The 12,783-nt window shown below is 38.8% G+C and overlaps 1 protein-coding gene across 5 annotated transcripts in view; it reads right to left on the bottom strand.

Annotated features, from left to right (window-relative positions):
- The window catches only part of simc1 (SUMO interacting motifs containing 1), a 60,197-nt gene that overhangs the window by 2,176 nt on the left and 45,238 nt on the right, over positions 1-12,783 (bottom strand). For 3 of the 5 annotated variants that reach the window (XM_077531679.1, XM_077531680.1, XM_077531683.1), the window contains 4 exons: positions 2,734-4,518; positions 1,995-2,242; positions 1,800-1,869; positions 194-354 (listed from right to left, as the gene is read on the bottom strand). In XM_077531679.1, the coding sequence (XP_077387805.1) occupies positions 194-354; positions 1,800-1,869; positions 1,995-2,242; positions 2,734-4,518 (2,264 nt within the window). Of the gene's footprint in view, positions 1-193; positions 355-1,799; positions 1,870-1,994; positions 2,243-2,733; positions 4,519-5,164; positions 5,500-6,723; positions 7,017-12,783 lie in introns of those variants that run through there. The other 2 variants (XM_077531682.1, XM_077531684.1) reach the window with 2 other exon arrangements.

The raw sequence follows: 12,783 nt of genomic DNA on the forward strand, positions 1-12,783 counted from the left end.
TAGCAAAAGCAAGCTCATTCAAGATTTATAAGACTTTTTCTTCAGCAAAAGTAAAAAATTACTCCACCAAATAATGATTTAGCGCAACATTGATGGAGTGAATCAAACATCATAAAGGCTTGTTTATAAAAAAAATAGAGAGAGTTTGAGTCCCAAAGTTGCCTCTGCTAGACCTTGAAAGTGCCGAACTCACTGGACTTGTGGGAAGCGCTGATTGCATGACAATGTCGCTCTTGCGATGGAGTGATAGAGTTCAGACGTGGACTTTTTGTGGAAGAAGTCATCCTCCAAAGTCTGCGCAACATACTCCAGGAACATGCGCACCACCTCAGGTCGATGCTTCTTTTTCTCATCCTGATGAAGAGAGGCCAGAGTAAGAACATTAGCTCGGACAATCCTTAATTGTCATAAAGATTTTGGACATCAGACCGTTGGCACGTTACACCTGACCTTATTTCAGCTATTATTAAAATGAGCTTGTTTTTTGGGGGGGGGCTTTTTTCAACACATTAGAAAAGGATGGTGGCACAATAAGAATATACACTGGAAGTTAACTGTCAGGGCTACCTGATTGACATCTATTAAACATGATACAAAAAGGAAAGAAGACACTCAGTTCAGGGCTCGCGAGGAGAGGAACTGACTGATACAATTCACTCTGAAGATTCCTCTCCTTACCCTCTCTATTTATTTGGTTTTTCACACCCTAGTTACATGGGTGTTCCAACCCTAAATTTGCAAATGCAAGGCATAGTTGGAACACAGTGTACTTGTTTGTCTGTGTTGTGCATGTGAGTGGAAGATTGCTGAGTACTTGTGTGGTCGTTTGCAATCATTTCTTAACAGAAAACAGGCGACCTAAGCAGACTGGCTCGAAATATTCTAATGCGTTAGATGCTGTGGTTCTTCAGTTTTTGAGTCGTCTTCAAATAGCCAGGCTATGTGAATGTGAGTGGGAACAGAGGAAAGCATTCTTCATTGCAAGAAGAAGCAATTCTTCATTGCAGCAAATGTATGATAACTTATTACTTACAATTATTCCAACATTAACTATGGCTGAACAATTAATTGTATTTAAAGAAGAGAAAGTAGAATGCAATTTTCAACTTGCAAAGGCTGCAACAGCTTAGGCTTTTTTTTATACTGTATGAGGCTATATACTTATATATAGTGTCTAGATAAGTTCGGTGCTTAAAGCATACATTTATTAATCGTTTTCCAGTTTTGGATTAGGCATTGTGTACAAAGAATCAAAGTACAAATATCTATGGCATCTTATTCCCTGAATTTTATTTTAAACCGATTAAGTATCAGAATTCGAACGTACTGTGTGGAACGCCACGTATCCAGTGCGTAACCGGAAGCCGTCTTTGCCTATTTCAATGGGAATTTGATGACGTAATGAGCAAGAAAAAGACGATTTATAACTTACTAACTTACTATTTTTGCAGAAGCCTAACGTATAACACTACCATATTTATGTATAATAAATATATTGTTTATTGTACTAGAGATTAATTTATGGTTTGTTGCAAAATACATGGAAAGAAGATATTAAAAATATAGAAATAATAATAGTCACTGTGATTTATTTTTTATTTTTTTATTGTGAAAAAATAAGGGAGACTCTATTTTTAGGCCATGTGATCCATTATCAAGATTGGGTAAGAAATTAGTTTACAATACAAACAAATTGGAAGTTAACAAGTGTCACTGAAAGGGTCATGTCCAACTACACTATGAATTGTTCACTAGCTAGCTAGCTAGCTGTGATAAATTGCCCTGCTTGTCCAAATTACCTGAGTGGACATGACTGCAGTCAACATCTCCCAGCTCCATGGAACTGTGTCTTTATCAACCAGGTGGTGTCTGCAATCAAAATTTCCATCCATGAATAAGAAGCTGAAAATGTCCTCATGTGAGCTGTCTTTTTGCTTTGGAGATTATCATCATTAACATCATTCACTGTGGGGGTTGTTGGCTCACTCACTCACCTTTGTGCCCTCATCAGCAGATTTGAGGTCTGCACACAAAGATGAGGAGGGCACAGTGGGTCCAGCAGGATGCCACTTAGCAGGTGGGACGCGACATCCTTGGGAAGACAGTAACCAGGACGTAGGAGGTCCGACAAAAGTTGCAACGTGGCTTCATGGTGGTTCTCTTCCATGGTGATGTGAACTAGGCTGAGTCTTTGCTGGCACTGAACCGCCGCTATTTCACAGTTGCCGTTTTCCTCATGTGTCTAGAAAACAAGCATACGATAAGATAAGCCGATGTTTAATAAGGGTGAATAGGTGAATTGAAATTAGGGCTGTCAAACAAGTACATTTTTTAATCATATTAATCACATTTTAGAATTTGGATTAACCACGATTAATCGCTAAACTCATTTGCTCCCAAAAATGTATAAAACGTTCTATTTTAAATATTGCCATGGTCCCAAAAAAGTGTTTTTACGTTTTTTGTTTGTTTGTTTGTTTGTTTTTTCATGCTAGAGCATACAGAAGGCTTTGATGCCTTTGAGCTGAAGAGGAAGCTGAAAGCAATGGTAGTTATTACAAAAAACGACCAGCAGGGGGCAGCAGAGTATTAGAGATCAACCAAGGCCATGTTGCAAAAAAAAAGCTCTTTTCCCCAGTGTTTTAAACAGATTTGTGAATAATGATGAAACAGATAAGAAATATAATTTGACAGCACTAATTAAAAAAAAAAAAAATTAGGAATGTTTCCAACCATAGTATTTGCTAATCCATCCATGATTCTCTGGTACGCTTGTGGGCACACAAAACGGCTTTCATCCTGACTGGATTTTACATCAGCATTCCCTTCGCCGTCACTCTCCCCTTCTTGCCACATGAAATATGTCGGACTCTCTAGTAGCACTTCATCTCCACTTGACCAATCCAAATCTTGCTCACTTCTCAATACGGAAGGAGGAGAGTCAATGGCAATGTTTTGGGAGGGTTGATCAGACCGGTCTGATTCTTCATCAGTCACAACTTCCAACACGGTGGTGCAAGCTTGGGCGCGGTCACATGTGGAGATTGGATTTTCTTGGCTGTTGTTTGTGAGAGATGAAGAGGCGCCATCCATGTTGTCTGCATGAGTGTCGTGCAGTTGTCCGGGACACCGTGACCTCTGAGTGGCATCTTCAGTTACGCCAAGTGAAGCGTTTTGTCCTGAATGAGTGTCTTCCGCTTCTAAAAAAGGACGTTTTTTTGGTATTTGGCAACTCAGGGTAGGATTCAACTGAGAAGATAACACGTCAAAATTTGGCTTTACCTTCCCACAGTCCTGCTTAGATGATTTATGTGTATGTAAATCAAGTTCATTTGAAGCATCATGTTTCAATGTTCTTTTTGGTACGTTCTCCTCTTGTTTGCCTCCCCTGATTTCAACAGCAGCGTTCCGATGACTGTCTTTCAGCCTGTCGCGCTCTGCTTCATTTCCACCCGTCAACAAGCCTTCAATTTTTGATACGGACTTTGGAGAGTCAACAGGAATGCTCCGGGACAGGTCGTCTGATCTCTTTGACCCTGCGTCAGTCACGTCTTCTGTCCCTCTCCGCGAAACAGTCGTCCCATCTTGCGTATGGTCGCATGTGGGCCGCGGGTGACCAGACATGTCTAACTCTTCATCAGACACATCTTCCAGTAAAGTCATCCAATCTTCTGCGTGGTCAGATGTGGATATCGGGTCTTCTTGTCCTGTGTCAGTCACGTCTTCTGTCCCTCTCCGCGCAATGGTCGTCCCATCTCGCGTATGGTCGCATGTGGGCCTCGGGTGACCAGATATGTCTAACTCTTCATCAGACACATCTTCCAGTAAAGTCATCCAATCTTCTGCGTGGTTAGATGTGGATATCGGGTCTTCTTGGATGTTGTTTGACTCAGTTACAGTCACGTCTTCTGTCCCTCTTTGCGAAATGGTCGTCCCATCTTGCCCATGGTCACATGTGGGCCTCGGGTGACCAGACATGTCTGACTCTTCATCAGACACATCTTCCAGTAAAGAAGTCCAATGTTGTGTGTGGTTAGATGTGGAGATCGGGTCTTTTTGGATATTGTTTGTGTAAGATGAGGTAGGAGTGAATGAAGAGGGGACGTGCACCGACGAGGAGGACTCATCCGTTTTGCCTCCATGAGTGTTGTGTGGTTTTCTGGGGTAGACTGATCTGTGAGTGGCATCCTTATTTAAGTCAACACAAGCTGAACGTGTGCCTTCTCTTACTCTTGTTTCTAGCAAAGAACGTTTTTTGGGTATTCTGTAATTCTGGATAGGTTTGAACTGAAATGCCAGCACTTCCAAATTTGGCTTAAACTTGGCACAGTTCGGCGTTGATGATTTATGTATATGCAAATCAAGTCCATTTGAAGTGTTATGTGTTAATGCTATTTTTGGTATGTTTTTCTCTTGCTTGGCCTTCTTCATCAACGAGTTCGCATTGCAGTCTGTTTTTCTTTCATGCAGCTTCCCGTCTCGATGAGCCTTCGTTGATTGTCTCTCCCCAATCAGAACCTAGAGAAAGGGAAGATGAATATCTTACTTGTAATTGTTGTTTATACAGACAGGAAAAATATGGCCACATAGAAAATGTACATGAAGGGCTGACAAACAAAACAAAAAAAAGTGTACAAATTAAACATTAAAACCTCAGCTCCACAGAATCTAAATGGACCAAAAAAAAAAAAAAAAAACATTCTGGAAGCAGTGCAGGCAAGAGAACCGCTACAAAATAAGAGAAGAGTTGCAGGCCTTGTTCAGACCGAAGTGAATTTTCAAAGTGGCTTACAGACCAGAAACATGGCAGTAATCTATATTTACCTTGTGGATATGCTCCATCACACCTTCAAAGCAAGGATAAGCATCATATCATTTGTTTCTGCCTAAAAATGTCCAGATTGCAGCAAACACGACCTACACTTTGAACTTGAGAAACATACAAGAGGCTGCCTACCGCCGCGAATGCAAAATGTAATGCTCAGTGGAATAAAACCAGCACGTCAACAGCAACGTGAGAATGCAAATTACAGTCCGTCTGACCCAATCAGACCCGTTTGAGCTCTCTGTTCCTGGCATTAGAAAGGCTTGAGCACATCCAAAAGGAGAATAGAGTGTGTATGCACAGCACTGAAAAAAGAAGATGCAAATTGTCAAAACTCACCTTTCTTGTTTTGATAATGAAACTGGTGTTGACATTGCTGATAAACGTGGGTGAATCCAACTGACGAAGTTCAAATCATGTTAGATATGATGAGAGCCCTTGTGAAGATAAACAATAGGGGATGGAGGATATTCTAACTCCCTCATATCCCGCCAAGTCACTCTGCACACTGACTACCGGCACCTCCCTTAAAGCCAACCTTCAAACTTATACTTGTTCCTTTGCATTTTAATTTCCAAAGATTTTAATTTTAATTTCCAAAGACATCACAGACACCCTTATGACAAAGCAAATAAAGTTCAGCCGTATATGCTCTTGACTTCGTCCCTCCTCCTCTCTCCTCCCTTCTGTGTGCAAATGCTCACCCTCCCATCTCTATTTCAGCCGGTGAGAGAGAGAAGAAAAAAAAAAAAGTTGCTGGCTTTCCAATTATTTTCAAAGAGATGGCTGACAGATTTCTGCAAGCAGCCAATCACATTGAAGCGGGACTTTGGAGTCACCTCGGAAAAGAAAAGCTATGCTAATTATCGGTGATGAAAGTGGTGAAACCTTGATTGATGATGATTGATTGGTGTAAATTGATGCAAATTGTCCTATAACCACTCACATTTTGATACACTATTCAAAGAGTTTCAATTTGAAATACTACACAGCATTTATCCTTGCAATAATTCAATTTCCAAATTCCAAGAAGAAGCTTACCAAGGATAATTTTATTTATTGTTGCTTGCTTGTCTGTTTCTATAATTGCATTGTTTTTTTTAAGTTCTTTCTTGTGTTTCTTTTCTGACTTTACTTGAATTTTTGGACTTAAGCAAAAATAAATTCTATTGTTAAAAATATGACACATGCTGTCAAATTCGTGAACAGACAAATTCTCAGTGGACAGTTTTGTTATTGTGAGCATAGCATGATTTTAGCTGGAGCAATAACAATATTTTGGAGGTATACAAATGTGAAAATTGCGTGGAGTGGGGGCAGGGGGCTTTATTTTGTGTGTGTGTGTGTGTGTGGGGGGGGGGGGGGGGGGTGCAATTTTAAGACCGAAGTAAAGCTGATCCGTCAGATTTTGATATTGCTACATCTCTAGTAATAATCAATGTCTTCTGAGTCTATTGTGCAGGTTCACGCATGTAAACAAATACTCAATTACTAAATTGGCATTCGTTTATGTTATGCAATAAGATTGCTTTTATTTTATTAAAAAAAATAATTTTGTTGGGAAATAATTGATGTGCACATTTGGTCTATTTGACATTCATGTACTATTTGGAAAAACAAAATCCCAAGTTATTCAGTCACCAGTTACTCAGTACTTACTCGAGTACATTTTTCACAAAATATTTATTCTTAGTCAAGTAATTATTTCGAACACTACTTTTTACTTTATCATATTCCACACTATCCTCTGTAAGACGTTTTACTGCCTACTTGATGACATAAATCGCCCAAGCGTACAGTTTATGAAAGTGAAAGTAAACCGGCGACCCTGCTCTAGTGGTAACTGGCGGCTTCCCAAAAAGCTTTATACTCAATTTACGCTAATGTAGCTTACTTACAGGTGGGTGGATTACTTGGACAAATTCCACATCCGAGCCGTTTTCGTCACTGTCAGAGTCAGAGCTGATGGCGATGACACCGTTCATCCCTCTTCTTTTTTGCACACGGTCGAGGTTTTCGAAGGCTGCCTTAACGACATTTATGTACCGTAAAAGCAGAGACTCGAAGATAAAGTAGTCCCTCAGAGGGGGAAAAAGGTTAGAAATCTTATAAGTCAGCTACAGATTGGTAGGGCAATTATTCGAACGTTTGTCGTCACATATTGACTTTTGTTTACGCCCTCTTGCTTCTTCTTGTGTTTTGTCTTCTTCTGCGCCTAGCCAGTAGACTGCGATTTTTGACATTCATATGGCACACTGCCATCTGCCGTAAAGGAGTGGTACAGCAGGCATGGGCAATTTATTCCAAAAGGTCACATTTGATTTCTTAAAAACATTCCAAACGTAGATGAGGGGTTAATAATAATAATAATAATAATAATAATAATAATAATAATAATAATAATAATAATAATAATAATAATAATAATAATAATAATAATAATTTATCAATTATACACTTTACTACTAGCAATACATTTATTCATCAATCCATTCATCAATCATTCACTGCTTACCCTCACATATTGAGTGACGTACTGAATAATTTAAAAAGCTATAAATGTAATGTAAAATGTAATTTAAAACTGACAAAATGTAGAACTAGGGACTCAATAATTAAAAAAATTATATACATATATAAATATAATGTAAAAAGGGATAATAATCACATCAGAACTCGAAGATCTTCATAAAGTTTGGTTACATTTTCATCAGTGTCTTACTGATAAAAAAAAAAAAAAAAAGAAAAAAAAAAGACCTAATTGTTTTTAAAAAAAATGTCCGCCTTATATAGCGAAGCAAAGCTTACGAAATTAAGACATCCACAATATCACTCAGCTAAATATGTAAAATAAACAATTTTATTTATTCATAACTCAATACATAGCTAAATACTTGATATTTTTTGTTTTGAGAGGTCGATGCTAACTTTGATTATTCAGTTATTTCATGTCGGGTTTTTTTTTTTTTTTAGTTAGATCATTTAATTTGACAATTAGATAATTTAGTTTGACATTTTTTCAAGAAAATATTTCTTTATTGTCATTAACCCGTTGAAGGAAGCTGTATTCATTTCAGTTCTACCAAAGATGACTTGACAGCAACAAAATGCCACAAACAAATCATCTGTCCAATGAGCGCCACTTGGGGGCGCTCAAGCTTTGCAGACGTCTCATGTGACGCTCTCCGTTAATATTCAGACTAAAGTGCAAAAATGATCAAGTCTGTAAATGTCAGGCCTCTCGAATATGCGAATAAACAAATACATTTTTAATATGTTGCTTTCATTCAAATAGTCGTACTATAAGACTTTGACACTGATGCAGATATTCCTAACTTAATAGTCAAACTCCTTCACCACTCGAAATACATACAAATTCAATGCAAAGTTGCCAATGAACAAGGTCAGATGAAACCGCCTAAAAGAATATTACTGGCACAGTGAAGCCAACTTTCGTCTTACAGCCAAGACGAGCAAACAAAAAATGTGTACAAGGGGCTACTGTGCAATCTTATTTGTGTTATCTGAGTTGTTTTTCCAAAAGGATTTAGCTGTCAAGAACAATTCTAAGAAAGTAATGTGTTTTTTCCCCTCTCTTAATGTGTTGATTGTGGTTTGTTAAGCATTTTTCTAAGAAAAACAGTCACATAATTGGATGAATAAAGCAAATAACCTCAGATGCCTGCATCCAACTGACACTGGATGAATCATGGTCAGACGTAAGCTTGACACGGCAGCAATAGGAGACTGTAGGATGCTTTTTCAAAGAGGGATATAATGCATGTGTGCCTATATAGTGTATATAAGGTGAAAAATCAGCGTGTGGGTGCATCTGTACATTGGAGTGAAGGATATGCTTAGAAAAACATCATCGCTAACATTTTGTTTTGTTAGCTGTAGCACTAGTTCTTTAGATCTAAAAAGAGAGAGAGAAAAAATCATCATCATCATTCTGCAGGACAATGCGATCCAAGTTAAATTAGACGGGAGTAAGAGCTATAAGGCCATTTAAGAGTACAGATGTACCGTAGCAACAAATGTCCTGCAACCATATATGGACACGGAATGAGATGCCTAATGAGCAGTGGACCATGAGGGTAACAATTTTAGACAAGAGCAAAAGTACAATATGTCTGCACATATTCGGAGAAAATTGTATCAGGAAAATATCTTTTTTTGGGGGGGGCTCTATTAAAAGCGCTGTACCATCTAAACACATTTCACTTCCCATCCAGCCAGAAATGTATTCATGCAGAAACTGAAGCAAAACTGTGTACTTTGTGGTTGCTAGATGATTTCTCAATCGCAACAGTGCTTTCTGCCAATAAATCTTACACAGTTGAAAGCCTTTTTAAATGGTATCTCATTTGTAAGGAATGTGCATTTGTGGGATGAGCATGCCAATGTGCCAAATCTTGACATCCTACACACGTAGGCAAAATCATTGGTGCCCTTCCATTGGAGAAAGAAAAAAAAACAAACTATAATGGTTACCGAAACAACTTGGAACTAATGAGACTTGAATTTTCAAAGATGTATAATGACAAGCCACAAAGATTCTACATGAATGTCCAGTGGTTAGATGAGATGTGCGTTCCCTGCTGCGTTCAAGTGTACCATGGTAGACGGCCAACATTTCTTCCCCCCTTTTTTCTTTTTTTTTTTCTCTTCCAATCCCGCACAATTTACAAGGATCTGCGTAGTGTAACAATCCGCAGTGTGGCACCGCGCCACAGGGTGGCGCCTCCTTGCTTTTGTTGTGCCTATGTACCACTTTTCCGTTTTGGCCATCGATGTATTTGACAGTGCGTACGCTTATCGAGACGCCCACTGTTTTTGTTTCCTTTTCATAAAAGGTGGACTTCCAGTTTCTTTGTTGCTCTCCAGTTTTTGCTATCCACTGTTTGATCTTACATGGACCAATATTACTGCCCCAAATCCGTCCATACTAAAGAAGTACTGACTTCTGTACCCATCCTGATTGCCCTCGTCTCAAATTCTCTCTCTCTTTTTTTTGGGGTCACTGGATAGTTTCCCCACTTTAATGCTTAATCACATTAAACAATCAGGAAAAAGATGACCCGAGTAAGCATAAAATGCTACTTGGCCCTGTGTGAAAAAGTGCTTCTCCCCTAAAACCCTCTGTGGAGATATATTGGGACAGTCTTCCTTGCACAATTGCTTTAATTCGGCAACAATGGAGGGTTTTGAATCATGAATGGTCCTTTAGAGGTCATGCCAAAGAATTTCAGTCGGATTTAAGTCTGGACTTTGACTAGGTCACTCCAAAACCTTCATTTTAAGCAATAAAGAAGGTGACTGCCTGGTGTGTTTTGGAACACAAATGTGTCAACATGATAGCAAAAACAGATGGTAAATATTGTTTCCCATGATTTTCTGGTAAAGAGAATTCATGGTTCTATCAATTGCAGCAAGTCGTCCAGGTCCTGAATGAGCAAAACAACCCCAGACAATTACACTACCACCGCCATGTTTGACTGTTGAGATGATGTTCTTTTTCTGAAGATCTGTGTTACATTTACGCCTGACGTAACGAGACGCAGGAATTCCAAACTTTCGCTGCAATAGTCCACAGCTTTCCAAAAGAAGTGATTAGCCTCATTTAATTCATGACTTAACAAGTGGGGCAAGCACTTTTGCACACAGGGCCAAGTAGCTTTAAACATGTTTTTTTTAAATTAAAGTTGAGAAACTATGCAAAAAAGTAAGAATTTCAGAAGAGGATGAAGACTTTTTCACGGCACCGTGTAGACAATAGCAACATCACTAAGCTGAATACGAAGAAGTTTCAATATCATGTCTGACTCAAGCCAGACACCGGCGGGAGATTGTTAACGCTCTCTGCCGCAGCCAGGCAGAGGTCACTTCTGCTGTCTTGTTGCCGAATGAGTAATATTTCGATTAGGCACTGATGAACCAATCTCTTCAGAGAGAAAATCAACAATGTCAACATTGTCTTGTAGTAACTACTTGTGAATTTGTAGTCAATATCGGTAATGACTGACTGAGATAGAGTGCTTAAATTGACCTTTTTTTTTTTTTTTTTTTTTGAGAAACTCTCGTGTTATAGATGTATTTTAAAAAGTATTGGACGGAGTCCACGTTTTGGACACAGAGTGATTGTTGCATGTGAAGAAAGAGAAAGGCTAAGAAATGGTACCCATGGGATCCACCCTTTGTCTCTTCTAAAAATATTGGAACGGTCCACAGGGAACTCGCAAATAGAATTTCTTAGTACATTCATTGTTTTGTCAAGCCCCTTTGCACCAATAGAAAGAATAAAACGATTGTCCAACAGATTGATTGGACATTTTAGATAGTTGGATATGGTTATAAAAACGAACAATCAACAACAGACGATTGTGTCAACGTTATTGTTTGGTCAATGACCAGTAATAAGCATGTTCCAGTCAGAAAGGTTCATTTAGTTGTAGCCTTCACAACTACGTAATAATCATACAATACATCGTTTTACGTGGTGATCATGTCACTTCACCTGTGCTGATTTTAGTTCCAAAAACAAGAACAATGCAAGAACTGTAGCGATTTTAAATGATGTATATGACATACATGGTATAGCGGAGGTCCAAATGTATTTATTGCATTGTCTCCTCAGGTAACGGAAGAGATAGAACAATTATTTTAATGTTTAAGTTGGCGACACTTAATCTAGTTTCAACTGTCCAACAAAATTTCCACTCATTACCTGAACAAATTAATGCAACAAGCCCAATTTCTACAGTCTACATTGTTTCCACTTTGTTATTTGAGAGATTAAAATAGCTTGAGAGGCCAAATCCCATGACAAAAGAAATTCAATTAATGTTCTGGATCGTTGTCAACAGCAATTGTCAAAGGTCAATCCCCTCTTAAGGGGTGATTTGCGGTCACTTGCGGTCTGGTTTCAACACACCTTGTTTTTGTTTATTTCTTGGTGTGTTAGTTCTTCTGGTTTGTTTTGGTTTGTCCGCAATTACAGCTTTTAGTTTTTCATATTGAAAACTTACAACTCTATCTATTTCGGCATGTTTAAAAAATCTGATTGTCTCTTAAATTTTTGGAAATATACTGTAGGTCAATGTTAGCTTAAGCTAATATTAGCTTAATACTAGCTTAAATGATTCGTTTAAAATGAAGGCGAATCTTTTTTAGTGTCCGCACGGCAGAGCGCCTAAGATTAAAGCTTGGCAAAATTTGCAACCTACTACTTCACCTGTGCTTTCCAGATCTTAAAAACATTACTTTATCCTTGAAAATGTTAGCAATTTCCACCTCATTGAAGGTTAGTAAACATGGCAAACTCATTTTTAATGGACTCTTATTGGTACACGTTACATACTATACAAATAAAATTGGTTGATAGCAATAGACTTTTCTGTCTTTTTGCTTTCTGTCTACGGCCATGTCACGGTGACAAGCTTTTAACCCACGCCTGCCTGCTTCATTTTCGAATAGTTACGTCACCCACGCTTTTGTGTGTGACGCTGGTTATCCCCAACATCTGACTGACAAAGCGTGGCAGGTATCGAGCTTCACAAGGATTAGACGTGGATCACGGCCCGATGACTCACTCCACAATCTGTGACACGAGATGCTGGCGAGTGTCATCAACGGCATCCTCGCCGTATACTCGTGTCAGACCACTGCAAAGCTAATTAACCGTGTTTTCGTGCCTGTCAGGGTACACTAACTGTGGATGAAAACCAACAATGGCCTGCCAAGACGGATTTTGAAGGGTGAACACCTTCCTTCATGTGCCTTCATGAATCAGTCATACAATGTTATGTCCTTAAACATTGGCTTCTCATTGGTGCAGATCATCATAGCAGTATGAGTCTCATAAATACTGCATCATTTGTGTTTAATTATCTGCACAGTAAATTTTGAAGCGTACATACAATGTACTCTAAACAGAGGCTATTTGGTCCCACTCTAAA

The sequence above is a fragment of the Festucalex cinctus genome, chromosome 9 (assembly GCF_051991245.1).
Source record: "Festucalex cinctus isolate MCC-2025b chromosome 9, RoL_Fcin_1.0, whole genome shotgun sequence".
Classification (NCBI taxonomy): Eukaryota; Metazoa; Chordata; class Actinopteri; order Syngnathiformes; family Syngnathidae; genus Festucalex; species Festucalex cinctus.